Genomic DNA, 18,552 nt, shown 5'->3' with positions numbered 1-18,552 from the left:
CATCGCGTCAGGCGTCTAGTTTTTTCCAGGCTTCCATTCAACCCTCCACCTTGACCTGCCTGTTTTCCAACACCCTTGCCTGTCGAGTCACCCCGGCCTCCTGCTCCAGAGCATGATAGTGGCATCGGTGTGGTAGCTCGCGTGTCCTGCCTTTTCTTTCTTATATGGCAGCAGTATCACTATCGTCCAAGCCCGTTCCCTTCTCTGCCATGTCCTCGACCATGTCCGCGAGAAGGGTGCCGCTCTCGTCCAATCCCAATGCCGCCAACTCGCCTCTGCGGACGGCCGCCGGCTCGGCTGCAGCTGCTGCCTTTGCCAAGCAGAAACGGTCTCACGCGAGCATGCAACGCGAAGAGAACTACGGCCATCCGCCACCCGCGAAGAAGCAGATGCTAGATGCTATTGTTACAACTGCCCGGGCCATCACCCTGCGCTCTCCCACGGTCAAGCGGGCCCAGACCAGCCAGCGTGGTGTCTCGTCCCGCATCTATCAGGTCGACCGGGTCTCGTCTCACCATCACCACCATCACCACCAGCAGGAGGAGATTCAGAAGGTCTCCGAGAAAGAGGCCGAGGCGGTTCGCCGGTGGCAGCAGAGCCAGCGTCTACGGTTCCCTAAGCTGGTCTTCTACTTTGACAGTCTGCCCGAAGACCAGACCACCCGGTTGTCCAAGCAGATTGCACACCTAGGAGCTGTGAGTTTCTCGTCTCTGTCTACGCAAAGCCGCCCAACCGGTGGAAACTAACGCGTTGGGCAATAACAGAGAGAGGACAAATTTTTCTCTATCGACATAACCCACGTTGTCACGACGCGTTCCATTCCGCCGGAAGAGAAGCCTTTGACCAAGCAGCAGCAGCAGCAGCAGCACAGGAAGGAAATCAGTGCACACCACGCACCCGACGTTGCGCACGAACATCTGCAGACGATCAACCCGTCTCTGCTAAGCCGAAACAGCCTCGACTCTGGCGTGCTGTCGACGTCTCTTCCCGTGAAGCGAAAGCTCTTTGAGACTGCGACTACACGGCGAATGCCACTGACACCATTCGGCGTCGTTGAAGATGTCATCCGAAAGCCAAAACCAGCGCGCAGCACCGACATTCTGCAGCGGGCTCGGGATATGGGCATGAAGATATGGTCTTTGGACAAGCTACAGAGGGTATTAGACGCTCTGCTCGAGCCGGATCCATACCGCAGTGCTGAGCTTGGCCAGCGAACGAGGAGCACAACCAGCCACGCGGTAGGATCCCGTGTCGCCGGTGATCAGGTGCTCCTGCAAATGCTCGACAAGGAGCGCCACAGCGGGCCGTCAGATCGGGATCCAACCGTGGCCACGCGTGAGCTGATCTACTTCAAAGGACCGTACATTTACGTGTACGACATTGAGGAGAAGCAGAGGCCCATGATGGTTCGTGAGTACACCAAGGTTGCCGATAAGGAAGAGGGTGATTGGCCCCAACTGCGGCCCAGCGGCGGGTCGCGTTGTCCATTCATCGAAGACACCGACCAGCTGGAGCTGCGTGCCGAGAAGCGCAGAGTGAAGATGCGGATGACTGCAGTTGCTGCTAAAGAGGCTGCGTCAGCGGCAGCAGGTACTGGGGCTGTCGCCGTTGCCGGCAGCGCCTCTACCGGCTCGTCGCTGCAGAAGACACTCGCGAGCAGATATGCGGCGGCCGCTGCGGCGAAGCCTGTTGGCCGTAAGCGCACTCTGACAGAGATGCAGGATGCCCAGAGTCGTCGTGGTGCTGGGCCGGTTGAGGGTGTCTTTGGAAGTGCTGCCGCGGCTGCGTCTGCGGCTGCGGCTGCGTCTGCGTCTGCAGCTGCGTCTGTCGGCTCGGTTTCGTCATCGGCAGTGACTGGGGTCCCCACAGCTGTGGCCATGGACTTCCAAAATGCGTTTACGAGCCGTGCCAAGTCAGCGCGGTGCTTCGCCGGCGAGCCGGTGGCTTCCGGGCTGCAAGCGGCGGGCATCACGTCTGCGATCCGCTCGCAGATGATCTCGTCGGCAACTGGGACACTGGGTGCTCGTGCCGGCACGAGCAAAGAGATTCACGGGCTGCAGCGCAAGGTGCTGCAGAAGTCGACGACCGCGCCGACATCGCAGCAGGACCTCAGCTCGCGACGTCTTGCGGAGATAACCGTGGATCAGCAGAACCAGCAGAACCAGCAGAACCAGAGCCAGCAGCAGCAGCAGGTCGGATGCAGCCGGTCCACCAGCGTGAGCCGTTCGACGGCCGCCCACCTGGGTGCAAAGAACGCCGGACACGACGACTGCACGTCGAACGTGGACGAGAAGCAGCAGAAGCGGGTGGTGAGTGCTCCCGTTACGGTGCAGGCGCCACGGCAGAAGAAACGCGACCCCAAGCCGGGATACTGCGAGAACTGCCAGGACAAATTTGATGACTTTGAAGACGTAAGTGGATGTCCCCTGTATCCTGTGTCTATTTCATGCAGCAGCCGCAGCAGCAGCTAACACGAAGCAGCACATCATGTCCCACAAGCACCGGAAGTTTGCCGATGACGACCGGAACTGGACGGACCTTGACGATTTGTTGAAACAGCTGACGCGTTGCCCGAAGTACGGCTTTCATCAGTGGCAGTGACCGTCTATTTGACTGTCCTGATGGTCAGGCCTCTCCTAATACAACACCCACAAATTACTTGCTTGCCTCCGCATAAGATAGACTTTCCGCATCATCGTTCCTGCATCACTCTGGCTGCATCCAGCTCTGTTGCTTAGTATTTGCGTTTGAGGGCCTTGATATTTTCTGGTGCATCTTGGCTTATCTCCTTGTTGCACAATGCAAGCGAAGACGAGCGTCGTTCCGTCCGCTTCGATCCCCCAAACAGCCGCCACTTCTGGCCCGGTGATTTTCCTTACCGCTTCATCGTTTCTTCTTACCTCTTTCCTTGCTCAAGCACGGTCTCCCTCGGCATGTCGGCACGGTAGCATGGTCGGATTCGGCAGCATTGGCAGGACTTCTTCATGGTGTTTTGGTGTCGATTTTTGTATTATTTTCCTCTCGGCTTCCCGTCGTGTTATTCATCTAAAACAATATGAGATAATGGGCGGATGGTAGATGGCGAGACCCGGGGACGCGAGAAGGACAGTTGTCGCTGGGCGAGCCGATGTGGAGGCACGGAACAAAAACCAACACAAGTACAAACTAGAGGCATATCCATACATACTCGTAGATTCCGTACATAGGATAAGGAGTACAAGTTATGAGATCAATCCAGCATAGCCAATAGGAAGTAAGAGACGACCATACAGATGCGAAACGCTCTTGCCTGTTGGCCACGCCATTCTGGGTCGCCTGAATCGCTTGTTTGGTGGTAGTGCAGACGAGCCGAGGAGCATCCATCCATGCGCTCGGCTGGCGTCCAAGCTAGTCTGTTTGCCACGCATTGGCTTTCCATCTTCGCAATGGTGGTCTTAGCAGTCTTGCTCTTCACAACCGGCAGCACGTGTTTTGCAAGTCGGTTTGGTCTCTTTTCGGCCTTTCTCCCCGTTCGCATATCTCATATCTCTCTCTCTTGCAGTCCATAATTAATTTTAATTCTCTCCCTCGCCACAGGGCTCGGTCGTCTCTGCCTTTCTCTTACGCGACTCTGTCCCATTCCTGTTTCTACCTTGCCCTGCTTGCCTTTTTTGTTAATTGTCCCGGCCCGGTTTTACTGGGATCTGGTCGGCTCTTGGCAACGTATTCTGTCGCCACCTTTTGGCTCTAGTTGCGTCTGGATAGCCTGGGTCGTGTCTAGTAATTCTTCCAATCTCGTCACGACTCTCGTCATCAATGAGCTGATTTGGGGGACGTGTTTGTATTCTCGATTCTCCTTTTATTTCCATTTTGGAGCCTTTGCTTTTAGTTGGATCTGAACGAAGAAAACCACACCCTGTCTGGCCATCTGTCAAGAGTGTATTACTTGGTTCTAGGGCTTGTGTAATTCCTGGCCTGGGTTTGCTCCATTTCTCTCGGTCCGCCGTCACCATCGCGATTCATAATTGGGATCACGCTCTTAAGAGAACTATCACTATCTCAACCGATTTACCCACCGCAGCCTTTCCTCTCCTATCATACCCCAGCACAACAAAAAAGGACTAAAAAAGTCCGACCCAGATTTTCATCGTTCTTCCATCGATTCCTGTTCTCGGTCTCGTGGATCCCCGTTCCCCGGCCCATTCATACCGCCAACACGCCCCTCATGCCTGATGCCCGTGTCCCACCGACCCGCGCGAAGGCGGGTAGCCGTGGCGGAGGCAGCAAGAAGTCCAAGCGGCAACAGGAGAGCGACAGCAGCGGGGCGGGCAGCCAGGACGGTGACAACACGCATAGCAACCTGACGGAGCTGGAGGAGCGCGTCAACGACCTGGGTGACTCGTGGGAGACAGAGTCACTCTTCGAGGACGTGCTTGACGACCTGATCGAAGAGGGCGGGCTGGCCGACAGCGCCCTGGGCAGCGACCCCGAGATTTGCACGCCCGAAGAGGCGGTGCGCTATCGTCAGGAACTGCGCGCGATTGGGCCCGAGGAGTTCTGTCGGCGCACGGTGGACGCGGGCGTGATCTCGGCCAAGAGGCTGCTGACCGCGTTTGGCGTGCGGCCACCAGCCTTCCTCGAGGGCGAGCCGGACGAGTCGTACTTTGGGCTGCTGAGCCTGGCGCTGAGCCGCGAGCTGCTGAAGCGCGCCAAACTGCAGCGCTACAACTCGGTCGATGACGCGGTGCAGCTGCTGCAGAAGAGCCAGAACATCATCGTGCTGACGGGTGCCGGCATCAGTACGTCGCTGGGCATTCCCGACTTTCGCTCCAAGGACACCGGGCTGTACTCACGCCTGGAACATCTGGGCCTGAGCGATCCGCAAGAGGTCTTTGACATCAACGTCTTCCGCGAGGACCCGTCCATCTTCTACTCGGTGGCACGTGACATTTTGCCAGCCACCGACCGCTTCACGCCCACACACGCCTTCATCGCCATGCTGCAGCAGAGGGAGAAGCTGCTGACGAACTACTCGCAAAACATTGACAACCTGGAGGCCAAGGCCGGCATCCGGCCCGACAAGCTGGTGCAGTGCCACGGCTCCTTTGCCACGGCATCGTGTGTCGCCTGCGGCTACCGCGTCGATGGCGAGTCCATCTTTCCGACCATCAAGGCTGGCGACATCCCGCACTGTCCCGAGTGCGCGGCCCGGTTCCAGTCTGCGACAGCGGGCAACAGCCGGAAGCGGAAGGCCGGCGGCGGTGGTGGTGGCGGCGGTGGCAGCAACGGGTCCCTGAGCAGAAGCGAGAGCGTCGACAGTGCAAGGGTGTCGGCAGCAGCAGCAGCGGCAGTAGATGGGCCACGGCCGCGAGGACGTCCGCGCGGAGGACGAGCAGGGCGGTCAAAGATGCGGCGGCTGAATCGACGGGGACGCAGCAGCAGCGACGGCAGCTCGGACAACGACGACGATTTGGGCCAGGACGGCGACGTCGGGGTGATGAAGCCGGACATTACGTTCTTTGGCGAACCACTGCCGGACGAGTTCTCACAGCGGCTGACGGAGCACGACCGCGACCGAGCGGACCTGGTCGTCGTGATCGGCACGTCGCTCAAGGTGGCACCCGTATCGGAGGTGGTGCCGTTCATGCCGCCGCACGTGCCGCAGATCTACATTTCGCGCACGCCGGTACACCACATCAACTTCGACATCGACCTGCTGGGCGACTGCGACGTCGTGGTGGCGGAGCTGTGTCGCCGGCTGGGCTGGGACCTGCAGCACGAGATGGTGCCGGCGGGCCAGAAGGTGCGCATCGAGACACCGCTGGGCGTGCACGGCAGTCAGCATACGTTTACGGAGTTGAAGGAAGCGGCAGTGAAGGAGGAGGGTGGGTCGGAAGAGCTGCAGGAAGGGATGGGGAGTACGGAGGAGGGAAAAAATGAGAAGAAGGAGAAGGAAGAGAAGGAGGAGGAGAAGGAGAAGAAGGAGACGGGGAAGAAGGAACCCAAAGAAATGGAGAGCAAGAGTCTGGTGAAGGAGGATCTGCCATTACGCAAGTCAAAGGCAGCACGGGCTCGTGCATGAGCGAAGAGCGGACGACTACAGTTACGAGAAGGCTAGAGGACTTGTTTATTGGGGGTTTGCATACACGCTGTAATGAACCGTGCGTAGATTAGACAGACTTACGATACGTAGGGTACGGCTGACGCATGAATGAGATCTCGAGAGTACGGAGTATGTACGGAGGTACTTATGCCAACGCCTAGACAAGTCCATATCACGTGCATAAGCTTAGCTCCACACATGACTAGCGGGGAGGGGTTCCACATACACGAGGCCCACTTTTCGCGTACGAGTATAGTGTGCTCCCTGCCACGGGACAGACGGCCAGTCTCCAGCGCAGGCAGCACCACCACAAGCTTTTCTTTCTCCTCCCGCCATTCCCAGACTCTCCTGGCAAATCCGGCCCCATCGCAATCACCACGTCGACCTCGATCGAGTCCTCACCCTGCTTCCGTCGACGGCGTTGCGCACGCACATCTGCCGATGCATTTTTATCCCTCTCCTTATCCATCATTGCTATTCTGCTCATCTCCTGCTGTTTCTCCCTGTTTCTGATCGGCTCTCGCTTGTCGGCTTCGTGCCTTCGTTCCGGCTCTGCCAGACAGGAGGCTCTCCAGCTCTCCTAATCCCATCTAGGCTCGTGTCGGGTGCGTGCGTGAATTTCCATCTGTCTGGGCAGGCCATCTTCCGGCTGCCCCCCTTTCTGCTATTTTTGCTCCGGGCTCGCCGCTGACACAAGATCAATGCAGCCGTCATCGGTTTGAAACAGCCCCCAGGCCTCGGTCCAAAGTCCCGTCTCTTCCCGGACCTCCCCGGCCGCAGAACGGCAGGAGACGACGAGAACTGCTTCAACTTTTCCGCTCCCTCTAGCATGACGCCCTGCGCCATCCGAGCACCCGCTGATTGCCGCCGCAGCCTGCTTGCCCCTGTCGACCGGTTCCGCCGGTCTTGTGCGCCTGCGTCCTCGTAAGGCTTTGACAACCCTCTCACACACACAGACGCAACCATCTAATCACCCACACCGCTATCATGGTCTTTGTCGGAGTCTACAAGGCCGTATACGACTACGTTCCCCAGTCGGAGGGCGAGCTCGCCATCGGCGAGGGCAACCTGCTCTATGTCCTCAGCAAGGACGGCGATGACGGCTGGTGGAAAGCCAAGAAGAAGGCTACTGGCGATGACGATGAGGAACCTGAGGGTCTAGTGCCGACCAACTACATTGAGGAGGTGAGAGAGAGCTGTCGTTACCTTGGACGACGTGGACGATGTGGACGATGTGGACGTGCTAACCCAGAGGTATCTAGGCCGAACCGACTGGTCAAGCTCGTGCACTTTACGACTACACGCGGCAGACGGACGAGGAGCTGTCGTTTCCCGAGGACGCGCGTCTCGCCATCTACGACGCGACAGACCCTGACTGGATCCTTGCCGGCTATGAGGGCGAGTATGGCTTTGTGCCCGTCAACTACATCGACCAGAGCGATGCCGGCGGTGTTCCGGCGTCGTCGTCGGCCGCGCACGAAGCGGCAGACGAAGAGCCGGCACCGCCATCGCTTTCCACGCGACAGGCTGCTGCTGCTGCTGTCGAACCGGCCGAGCCCAGTCCTCGCCTCCCACCGCGCAGCCCGACCGGACCTGGGCCTGCTGCAGCCCTGGCCGGTGTGCTGGCCGGGCGGTCGGCCCCAGCCAGTCAGGCGGCGGTTAGCACGCCGACGCGCCAACAACACTTTCCCGACGATGACGATGACGAAAGCATTCAGTCGCCACCGCTGCCGACGCGTCCACGGCCGCAGCAGCCACCATCGCAGCAGCAGCAACAGCAACAGCGACAGCGACAGCAGCAGCAGCGTGCACGGTTCGCAGAGGACGACGGAGAACTGTCACCACCACTGCCGCAGCGGAGCAGCACGATGGGCCTAGGCCACGATGAGAGCAGGAGACACGCCAACAGACACCAGGGCGGCCACGAGATGTCGCCGGAGCGGGAAAATGTGCTGAGTCCGGGGGCCTTCCACCTGTATAACATCTCGGAGATGGTGTCGGTCATGGGCAAGCGTAAGAAGATGCCGACGACGTTGGGAATCAACCTGAAGACGGGCAAGATCCTGATCGCGCCGGAGAAGGCTCAGGACGGGCCGTCACAGGAGTGGTCGGCAGAGCGGATGACGCACTACTCACGGGAGGGCAAGCACGTGTTTATGGAGCTGGTGCGGCCTAGCAAGAGCCTGGACCTCCACGCGGGCGCTAAGGACACCGCAGAGGAGATTGTGGCCGCGCTGGGCGAGCTGGCCGGAGCGTCGCGGGCCGAGGGTCTGCGCGAGGTGATCATGGCCGGCACGGGCTACACGCTGAAGAAGGGCGTGATCCTGTACGATTTCATGGCGCAGGGTGACGACGAGGTGACGGTGGCGGCTGGCGACGAGGTGACGGTGCTGGACGACACCCGCAGCGAGGAGTGGACGCAGGTGCGGCGGGTGAAGAACGGCAAGGAGGGCGTGGTGCCGAGCAGCTACGTGGAGGTGACGGGACCGGTAGCGTCGGCGGCTACGGTGCTGCCACCGGTGCCGTCGTACATTGGACGGCCGGAGTCGCCAGACTACTCGCCGAACTACACGCCGCGGCCGGTATCGCCCAAGGTGAAGGCCAAAGACGGGGCCGGGGCATCGATCACGTCCAGGGGCACGGTGGCGCATAACCGGGCGGAGGAGGAGCGCATGACGCGGGCAGCGGTGCGGCTGGCGGTCAAGGACGAGGCAGAGTCGTCGCGCCGCGGATCCGAGGTAGGACACTCTCCCGAGGATGCTCTGCCCCTGAATCTGGCGCGGAAGGTGCCGGTAAGGACAGCAGCTGTGTTTAGCGACGAGAGAGGAAGCGAGGCTAACGGGAACAGCGATCGGCTAAGCACGAGGGTGGCCGGGCGAACGGCGGCAGTTCCGGGACGAAGACAAGTGAGTTGCTGTTCTCGCCGTGATTAGGTCCTCTGGCATATACTGACGAGGCGACCAACAGAACCCGATGCGACCAAGGTGCGCACATGGACCGATAGGACCAAGTCTTTTAGCGTGGAGGCGCAGTTCCTCGGGCTCAAGGACAGCAAGATCAGCCTGCACAAGATGAACGGGGTCAAGATTGCGGTGCCGGTGGCCAAGATGTCGCTGGAGGACCTCGAGTACGTGGAGCGGATGACGGGCGTGTCGCTGGACGAGGACAAGCCGTTGTCGAGTCTGAAACGTAAGACGCAGCAGCAGCGGGACGCGGGGGGCAAGGTAGGCGCGTCGATCGAGCCGCGGAAGCCGGACTACGACTGGTTCCAGTTCTTCCTGTCGTGCGAAGTGGCCGTGGGGCTGTGTGAGCGCTACAGCCAGGCGTTTGTCAAGGACAACATGGACGAGAGCGTGCTGTCGGACATTGACGCGACCGTGCTGCGAACATTGGGACTGCGGGAGGGCGACATCATCAAGGTGATGCGGTGTCTGGACCTCAAATACGGCCGGACGAAGAAGACGGCCGGCGAGGGCGACGCCGATGCAGGCGGCCTGTTTTCCGGTCCGGGTGGAGCACTGCGCAACAACACGCGGCGCGGACGGCCGGCACCGACGACGCAGACGAGCGACGTGGTGGACGTGGGGGCCTTTTCGCAAAAGCCGGGCGGCGAGAGCAACGGCAGCGTGTCGTCGCCGCCACAAGGTGGTGGCGGCTTCGATGACGATGCATGGGACGTGAAGCCGTCGCGACAGGCCGAGACAGGTCAGCCGGCAGCAGCAGCAGCAGCAGCAGCAGCTCCGACAGCTCCGGCAGCTCCTCCGGTGGCAGCAGCGCCGGCACCGGCACCAGCACCAGTTCCACCTCCGGCACCACCGGTGATGCCGGCCCTCACAGGATCGCTGCAGGAGCTGTCGCTGCTGACTCAGCCGCTTCCTGCAGAGAAGCTCAACCCGATGCCGACGGCGGCTCCGATGCCGGTGATGGTGTCGCAGCCGGTGATGGCGCCAGCCGTGACGTCGCCACCGCCGATGTCGATGCCAGGAGCGACGCCGGGCTTCTTCACCTCGCTGCAGCAGCAGGGAATGATGGGGGTCAACGGACTGCAACAGCAGCCGACGGGCATGACGATGAACGGACTGCAGCAGCAGCAGCAGCCGACAGGCATGACGGTCAACAACCTGCAGATGCAGCAGACCGGCGCATATGCCCGGGCCCGGCCGATGGCGCCGCAGTACGGCCAGAGCCAAGTCGGACTGTTGCCGCCGCCTCCACCGCCGTCGCGACCGTTGTCGGCTCCTCTGTCGGCCCAGCCGAGCGTGTTTGGACCGCCGCCACTGCAGCCACAGATGACCGGTCTCGTGGCCGGCCAGGTGGCACCACTGGGCCAGAGCCTCAACGACATTACTCAGGCACGGATGCAGCAGCAGTTTGCCCAACAGCAACAGCAACAGCAACAGCAACAGCAACAGCAACAGCAACAGCAACAGCAGCAGCAGCAGCAGCAGCAACAGCAACAACAACAACAACAACAGCAGCAGATGCAGGCCATGATGGCTCAGCAGACGGGCATGATGCCCCAACAGACAGGCATGATGCCGATGATGACGGGCATGCAGGGCCAGTTTGCATCACAGCCGATGATGATGCAGCCTACGGGCTTCCAGCAGCAGCAACAACAGCAGCAACAGGCTCTGCAGCCGCAGCCGACAGGCCACTTCACACAGGGTTTTGGCAACTACGGCATGACACCGCCAGCGGTTCCTGTGCAAGCTCCGGCGCCACTGATGCCGCAGCAGACCGGCCCAGCACCACCGGTTCGCTTCGGCGTCACCGAGGGCTCCAAGCTGATGCCGCAAGCGACCGGACGACGGGCAAACCTGTCAGCAGCCAGTAAGTGTATCCGGCCGTCTCTTCCTGGTCCAAGGCTAATTGTGCAGCGCCCGACAATCCGTTTGGCTTTTAAATAGACGCCAGGGCAGCTACATGAACAGCCCCGATGTGGTCAAAGATGTGTGTGTTCCGTTCTCTCCGGCGGGAAAGGGCCTTAATCGCAAACGTGCGCCACCGAAGAGCGGCAGAGGATGCTGTGTGCATGCTCTCCGGCCTCTTCCGTCATCCCTCTCTCTCTTTTGCCTTTACTTTCTTGCTCGTTTGTCACGCGTCTCGTTTCTCTTTAAGTGGACAGATAGAGCTTTCCCGTATATATAATAAGCATTCGTTTCCCTTGGCTGGCCCCAGCGCGCTTTCTGATGACAAGGAGCGCCAATACGAGACCCAATAAGGAAAAGCAAGCGAAGAAAACGAAAATGAAACCTGGTTGTCCTCCAACCCGCCCGAGCCAAACGTCTCCCCCAAAGGATAAATTTCTAATAAAATAGTACTCGTACAGAGAATCACGCCAAAGTCTGCTTGCCTGCTTGCATGTTTGCCTGCTTGCTTGCCTACCTGCCCAGCAGTACATGTGTAGGGCGTAAATGATCGTATTAGATCCGAGCCGAGCCGATCCGAGTTGGCGGGGTTACGGTATCTCGGTGAAGTCGTCCTCGACCATCATCAGCCTCTCGCCGACGGCGCGCAGGCGGGCGACAGGGCTGGCGTCGTCCAGGGCGGAGGCTATAGCGGCGGTGGAATCGTCGGTGGTGGACTTGTCGTCGGTCTTGGCGGACTTGTCGTCGGCGGCGTCCTTGTGGGCGGACGGGACGAAGCGCTTGCGGACGGCGGCGATCATCTTGAAGAACCAGACGATGTTGAGCGAGTTGAGCGTCAGGTTGCTGGCGACGTAGACGACAATGAGCCAGGCGGGGATGGGATCGGGGCTGCTGCCGGCAATGGCGAACTCGCCGGGGCCATCCCACATGGCGTGCCACATGTCAGAGTAGACCCAGGTGGACATGTAGTTGCCGTAGACGAGGCGGCAGCCGAAGAAGGTGACGATGAGGGCGACGCCGTTGTACAGCTGGGCACGGGAGCCGGTCATGTCGAGCTTGTCGAAGAACCAGTGGGCGTTGAGGAAGGGAGTGGAGAGCTCGTAGAGAATGAAATTGGGGGCGTAGTAGTTGAGAAAGGGGCGCTGCTCAGGGATTAGCAAGCGGACAGGAGGTCAGGCCGGAAGCAGACAAGGACTCACGAAGCCGAGGGAGTAGACGGCCAGGGCGCTGACGGCGTGGGCAAGCATGCCGAAGCCGAAGATGTCAAAGTAGACGAGGGTGAGGGCGAGGTCCCAGAGAAAGTAGCCGGCGGCCATGGACTGGACGAGGCTCGCGCCGCCCGAATAGCCGTAGACGCGACCACGCCAGCCAGCAGCGAGCGGCAGGGCAGTGGCGGGATCGGTGGTCGGCTCGCCGCTCATGGCGCGACGCTCGTCGTCGACGGCGATGGACCAGAGGGCGAGGATGCAGATCAGCACGCTCTGGACGAGCGAGACCACGTGGGCATCCCAGTTGGCCCGACGGAGCCGGCTCATGCTGGCGTTGTAGATGTGAGGCATCAGGGCGCGCGAGAGCACGGGCGAGACGACCAGCTGGACAAAGGTGTAGAAGAGCGTGGCCATGAGAAGCTCGTGAACGTGCATGGGAAACGAGTGAAGGCCGAGGCGGGCGGCCAGCGGCCGGACAGCTTCGCCGAGCGCCGGGTTGGGCGGGAAGGGAAAGGGGTCGATCATGGTGTGGTTGTGGTTGTGAATGTGGTTGTGAATGTGGATGGTCGTGCTGGTTGAGAATGTGGTTGTGGTTGTAAAATGGTACTGGTGACAAAGACGTCCAGAGCTGACTAACCCGGCCAGACAGAGCTCGGACAGCACCCGAAAGAGGGATTCCACCGGGACAAAGGCAGGGAAACGGGGAAACGGTGGTAGGCCGAGAGGAAGAGGGAAAGAAAAAGGAGAGAGGAGAGAGAGGGGGAAAGAGAAAGAGGGAGGTGGCCCACAGGGTGCGTGGCCAGGCAGAAAGGCAAGGTGTCTGTTGCCAGCAGGGAACGTGGTCGTGTCGAGAGCACCTTCTCCTCTCTTCACAGTCGGAGAAGGAGGCGGAGGACCAACACAAAACAGTCTAGTCACAGCCCCATGCAGCTGGCCGTCGTTTTGTTGGGAACGGCGGCCTGGGCGCTTATCTTATCGTGTTGGTTGTGGGGTGGGTCACGCGTTGCAAGCTCGCACGTGTCTGACAGCGGCACGTGTTGTGTCAACTGCCTTATGTAATAAACACGTAGTCCAAACGAAGGCCTGTACTGCGTGACGCCATCGTGTCTTGTTCGGACACGCGCGACGAGGACGTCCGGAAGCCATGGCCGACCTGCTCTACGACCTCCTGGTGCCGTCGCCCTCGCCGGGCATTGTCTCGCCGCCCGACCCGGACGCCCTGGCCTATCTAGGCAGCCTAGCAGCGCGGCCGCTGGCGTCTCTGCGCGCAGACGAGCCGCCGGCTCTGGCCCAGGCGTCGCAGTCGCTGCTGCTGTCGCTGCAGGCGCTGGCACGGCGGTCGTGCGAGCCGGTGCTGGCGTCGGAGCGACACCACGCAGCCTTTTGTGGCGGCCTGCCGACGCTGGCCGCTCACACGGCCGAGCTGCGTGCGGCTCTGCCGCTGCTGGACGGCGCCTCTTTGCGCTTTGCATCGTATCGAACCGGCGAGACCAACGGCCGACGACGCCAGGCCCTCTTGCTCGCCCGCAACGCCGAGCGGCTCCTCGACGTGCTCGACCTGCCGCCGCTCCTGGCCGCGGCCACCGGCTCGACCGCTGCACCGTCTTCGCTGACGACCACCACGGCCTCGTCAGCCGGCGCTGCCGCCCACTACAACTATGCTGCCGCTCTCGACCTCAACGGCCATATTCGCCGTCTGCATGCTCTCTACCCCCACTCGGCCCTCGTTCAGTCTGTCGCCGCCGCTGCCGATGAGGCCATGCGCGCCGCCGCCGCCAGCCTCGTGCTCTCGCTTCAGGCCCCCGGTCTCAAGCTGGCCGCGTCGCTGCGCACTGTCAGCTGGCTGCGCCGCGTCCTGCCCGACCTCGAAGCGACCGCTTCGACCATGACCACAAACACGACCATCGCGGCAACGACTACCACGTCCACTCCCGCACAGGAACGCACCCTCGGCGCCGTCTTCCTCGTCTGTCGCCTCGCTACGCTGACCAGCATGCTCGACGCCTTGGCACCACTCCGCGAGCTCGCTGACCAGGAACGCGCTCGTCTGGCCGCATCGTCACCCCCCCTCGCCTCCTCGACCGGCTCCCGCGCCTGGTCTGGCGGCCAGCAGACCGAACGCTACCTCAAACGCTACGTCGAGATCTTCCGCGAGCAGAGCTTCGCCATCGTGTCCATGTTCCGGAGCATCTTTCCCGACGCCGAGATCGATGGCATAGGCCAGACAGGCGACATGAACGAGTCCGAGAAAGAAAATGACACAGACACACCCCTACACCCACACGACCCTCTCGAGCCGTTGCCGCCTGCGCTCGCCGGCTTTCCCCTCCACCTCGTCGACCTGCTGCTCGCCACGCTGCGCCGCTACCTGCCCACGGTGCGCGATCAGGCTGCCCGCGACAGCCTGCTGACTCAGGTGCTCTATTGTGCCGGCAGCCTCGGCCGCCTCGGCGCTGACTTTGGCCTCTTTTTGGCCACACTGGACGTCGGCCACAGCGCCGAGGACGAGTGGGTTGAGATCGTGCGCCGCCACCGCCAGCTCGCCGGCCGGCTCGAGTCCATCGTCGGCGACGGCAAGAAAAGATGAAAGCCTGAAGGGAAGGGCGTAGTGAACTAGTGTGGATGACTAAGCAAATCGCGAGCGCAAAATATGTACACACATCAGTCAGGCCTCTGCAGGGATTTTCCGTTTCCGTGTTTCCTCCTTTTTTTCCTCCGTCGTTCGTGTCGCTGTCCTCCCCGCCATGGCCTGCTCGGCACCGTCGCATCCGTGCCTGCGTCTGTCCTAGTCGACGCGGCTGTCCGTTCCTGGCCGAGCTCGAGCGTTTTCGCACCGCGGCCGACTCTCACCTCACCTCGTCTCCACACCGAGCCGACGTCACCATGGCCGATGGCTCGCGCAAGGGCGCAAAGACCAGTAGGTTGAGGGTCTCTCGTCTCTCGTCTCTCTCTCTGCCTTGCCTCTCCGCTCACATCACAGCCTCGCACCTTCTGGCCGGCCTCGGCTCCGGTGTCCTCTCGGCCGTGCTGCTGCAGCCCATCGACTTGCTCAAGACTCGCGTCCAGCAGGCCGGCCACCACAGCCTGCGCCGCGTGCTGGCCGAGCTGCGGGATGCCTCGTCCCAGCCAGAGGCCAGAGGCCAGCCGCGCAGCTTTGTCGCCAGCCTCTATCGCGGTACCGTGCCCTCGGCTCTGCGCACCGGATTTGGCTCGGCTCTCTATTTTGCCGGCCTGAATGCGATCCGGTCGAGTGCCGCCACCATTCCAGTCCTGTCTGGGAGGGCTTCGTCTTTGTCATCTCCTTCATCTCCCTCTTCTCCTTCTTCACCCACTCCCTCTTCCTCTTCTCTCGTTCGCCTCTCCAACACCGGCAACCTGCTCACCGGCGCCGTTGCCCGTGCTGCCGCCGGCTTCGTTCTCATGCCGCTCACCATCATCAAGGTCCGCTACGAGAGCAGCCTATACGCCTATCGCTCGCTCGCTGCAGCCGCCTCTGACATTGCCCGTGCCGACGGCCTGCGCGGCTTCTTTGTCGGCTTCGGTGCCACTGCCCTGCGCGACGCTCCTTATGCCGGCCTCTACGTCTTGCTCTACGAGCAGGTCAAGCGCCGGCTCAACCGCTGGGCTGCTGCTGGGCCGTCTGCATCGACCTCGGCCTCCCACGTCTCCCTCTCCGCTGCTGCCGGCATCAACTTCTCCTCCGCCGTCATCGCCGCTGCTACCTGCTCTGTCGTGTCTAACCCGTTCGACGCCGTCAAGACCCGCATCCAGCTGCAGCCCGCACGCTACCGCAATATGCTGCAGACCGCCCGCCGCATGCTCGCCGAGGAAGGCGCCCGTTCCATGTGGGACGGCCTCGCCCTGCGCATGAGCCGCAAGGCTATGAGCTCCGCCCTGGCCTGGACTGTCTATGAGGAGCTTATTCGTCGCGCCGACCGGCGCTGGTCTTGAGGGGCTTCAACAGCCGGGGTGGCTTCGTCGGAAAGTGTATCGTATCGTGATGACGGTCGGCTTCTTGTCACGTGGTTATAGAGGACTTCCATCTGTCTTTTGCTTAGTCATCCATATCTTGGAGTCTGGTGTTTGGCGCTCTCTACTACATTCTGGGCATAAAAAGACTCTTCTTCATACTATCGTAATCATCTCATGGGAGTTCCTCCTGTACATTCTTCCGATAACGCCTCTTTCATTGCCTGACAAACTGACTGGAGACCGGCAATCGTCTTCTCTGCACGGTCGTCAACATCCAAACAAAACGTAATCCTATCCCAACCAATTCAGTCTCTCGCCTATTTCGCCCCTGCCAGGTACATCAGCAGGCCCGGTGACTTGCTACGGCTGCGGCTGTGGCGCCGCTCCTTCTTGCGCACCCACTCGTACTCCGGCTCCAGATGGTGGCGGTGATGGCGTTCGTCCTCGATCTTCAGCACCACCCGGCGGTTCTCCCGGATCGTCTTCGTGTGCTGCCACCAATCCTCCCGCTCGTTCTCTGGCACCCAGCGCTTGATGAGAATGTAGTTCGGATCCTGCCATTGTCAGCATGTCTGCACACGTCGCTGCTCGTTTTGCTCATCTTCCCTTCCTCGCCGCTTACCTGGTCGAAGTCGTAGTCCACGTGATAGTAGTTGAGCGTCTCGATCGACAGGTGCCGCCGGGCCATCCGCGTATATGTCGGCGCCTGCATTGGTGGCTGCATTGGCATCGACATCGTCATAGGCATCGGCATCGGCATCGGTGGCCGTGTCGAGATGCGTGTCTCCACCTCGACCACCTCCTTGTGCTTCTCTTTCTCCTGCTTCTCGTGTTTCTCGTGCTTCTCTTCCTTCTCGCGCTTGATTTTCTTCTTCTCCAGGATCGCTTGGATCTCCTTCTCGTCCAGTCCCGATCGCGCCAGATCTTCGCGCAGTCGCCGCTGGTACTCCTTCTCCTTCTCTGCCCGCTCGCGCTCTTCCTTGGCCTTGCGCTCCGCCTCTCTGGCCTTGTACCGCGCAATCGTCTCGTTCTCCAGCCGCTCGCGCTCTGCCTGCTCCTCCATCTCACGCTTCTGCTTCTCCAGCGCCCGAAGCTCCAGCTCCTTCTTCAGCCGCTTCTCCTCCATGTCGCGTTCCTCGCGCCGCTTGATCTCGTCCAGCTCGCGTTTCGCCCGCTCCAGCTCTGTCTGGTTGCGGTACTGGCTTTCCCGCAGCTTCTCTGACCGTTCGTGCTCCTCACGCCGCTTGATCTCGTCCAGCTCTCGCTTGGCCCGCTCCATCTCCGTCTGGTTGCGGTATTCCTTCTCCCGCAGCTTCTCGATCCGCTCCCGCTCCTTATCTGCCCGCTCCCGCTCCTCGCGGCTCTTGATCTCGTCTAGCTCGCGCTTGGCTCGCTCCAGATCTGTTTGGTTGCGGTACTCCTTCTCCCGTAGCTTCTCCAACCGCTCACGCTCCTTCAAGGCCTGCTCGCGATCCTCACGGCTCTTGATCTCATCCAGCTCGCGCTTCGCCCGGTCCAGCTCCGCCTGGCTGTGGTAATCCTTCTCCCGCAGCTTGTCGATCCGCTCGCGCTCCTTCTCGATCCGCTCGCGCTCTTCGCGTCGCTTGATCTCCTCCAGCTCATGCAGAGCCCGCGCCGTCTCCATCTCTTCCTGTCCGCGCAGCCGCCGCGCACGCTCTTCCTCCTCCGCATGATACGCCGCAATCTCCCGACGTGCACGCTCTAGCTCCCACTCCTCTCGATCGTTGCGTCGGACGTGCAGCTCGAGCTCCTCTTGCGCGCGTGCTTGCCGGATCTTGAGGTCCTGCAGCTCGCGCCGCGCCTTTTCCAACTCGTACTCCTCGCGCGTCATGTAGTCACTAGACGGGGCACGCGAGTGTGGCCGCCGCACCATGGCCCCGCCACGGACGCCCGTGCCCGCGTCAGAAAAGTCGTCATCGTCGTGCGAACGATTCGTGATGTTGTTGACAATCACAGTCGGCGGCGGACTGGACCGCCGCTCACGAGAACGCTCGCGCACCGCCACCGTGCGCTCAACTGTGCGTTCCGGCACAAAATTGGCTACCGGCCCGGTCGCATAATAGCCGCGGAGCGGGCGCCGGGGACCAGGCGACGAAGAGTCCCGCCGACGACGGACGCGGACGTCAATGTCGTCGTCGCTGCTGTAGTAGCTCATGTTGCCGGCGACCGGATGTGTCGCTCAAACGAAAGAGCAAGATGCCGATGGTAGAGGAACCACACCGTAACCTTGCGTGTGTGCAGTGAATGTAGGTGCTGTCTACTTGAACACGGTTGCGAGCGGTGTAGCGTTTGTGTATAAGACAGGAACAAGAAGGACGGGGAAAGCGTCTACTGGCGCTATTTGTATACTTGCTGACGGATGGAGGGGAAGAGGAAAGAAGGCTGGGAGAGCGGGGTG

The 18,552-nt window shown here is 61.1% G+C and overlaps 6 protein-coding genes across 6 annotated transcripts; 4 read left to right on the top strand and 2 right to left on the bottom strand.

The window, feature by feature from the left end:
* Positions 1-209: 209 nt before the first annotated feature.
* Positions 210-2,601, top strand: CMQ_6044 (g1 s regulator; the record flags this gene model as incomplete). The annotated part of the gene is made up of 3 exons (XM_014315109.1): positions 210-695; positions 765-2,411; positions 2,482-2,601. The coding sequence occupies 3 exons, from the start codon at positions 210-212 to the stop codon at positions 2,599-2,601; spliced, it is 2,253 nt and encodes a 750-aa protein (XP_014170584.1).
* A 1,603-nt stretch (positions 2,602-4,204) lies between these two features.
* On the top strand, positions 4,205-10,988 carry CMQ_5961 (cytoskeleton assembly control protein; the record flags this gene model as incomplete). The annotated part of the gene is made up of 8 exons (XM_014315026.1): positions 4,205-5,864; positions 6,790-6,985; positions 7,039-7,267; positions 7,345-8,874; positions 8,931-8,988; positions 9,050-10,395; positions 10,609-10,915; positions 10,963-10,988. 8 exons carry the CDS (start codon positions 4,205-4,207, stop codon positions 10,986-10,988), a joined length of 5,352 nt encoding a protein of 1,783 aa, XP_014170501.1.
* Positions 10,989-11,543: 555 nt separating this feature from the next.
* CMQ_6375 (duf887 domain containing protein) lies at positions 11,544-12,686 on the bottom strand (the record flags this gene model as incomplete). The annotated part of the gene is made up of 2 exons (XM_014315440.1): positions 11,544-12,095; positions 12,153-12,686. 2 exons carry the CDS (start codon positions 12,684-12,686, stop codon positions 11,544-11,546), a joined length of 1,086 nt encoding a protein of 361 aa, XP_014170915.1.
* A 619-nt stretch (positions 12,687-13,305) lies between these two features.
* CMQ_5963 (dor1-like family protein) lies at positions 13,306-14,748 on the top strand (the record flags this gene model as incomplete). The annotated part of the gene is made up of 1 exon (XM_014315028.1): positions 13,306-14,748. The coding sequence occupies one exon, from the start codon at positions 13,306-13,308 to the stop codon at positions 14,746-14,748; it is 1,443 nt and encodes a 480-aa protein (XP_014170503.1).
* A 296-nt stretch (positions 14,749-15,044) lies between these two features.
* Positions 15,045-16,112, top strand: CMQ_6023 (mitochondrial carrier protein; the record flags this gene model as incomplete). The annotated part of the gene is made up of 1 exon (XM_014315088.1): positions 15,045-16,112. The coding sequence occupies one exon, from the start codon at positions 15,045-15,047 to the stop codon at positions 16,110-16,112; it is 1,068 nt and encodes a 355-aa protein (XP_014170563.1).
* A 338-nt stretch (positions 16,113-16,450) lies between these two features.
* On the bottom strand, positions 16,451-18,309 carry CMQ_6050 (uncharacterized protein; the record flags this gene model as incomplete). The annotated part of the gene is made up of 2 exons (XM_014315115.1): positions 16,451-16,687; positions 16,756-18,309. The coding sequence occupies 2 exons, from the start codon at positions 18,307-18,309 to the stop codon at positions 16,451-16,453; spliced, it is 1,791 nt and encodes a 596-aa protein (XP_014170590.1).
* Between the last annotated feature and the right edge of the window lie 243 nt (positions 18,310-18,552).

The sequence above is a fragment of the Grosmannia clavigera genome, assembly GCF_000143105.1.
Source record: "Grosmannia clavigera kw1407 unplaced genomic scaffold GCSC_167, whole genome shotgun sequence".
Taxonomy (NCBI): Eukaryota; Fungi; Ascomycota; class Sordariomycetes; order Ophiostomatales; family Ophiostomataceae; genus Leptographium; species Leptographium clavigerum.
The sequence above is the reverse complement of the archived record's forward strand: the minus strand, read 5'-3'. Positions and strand labels throughout refer to the sequence as shown.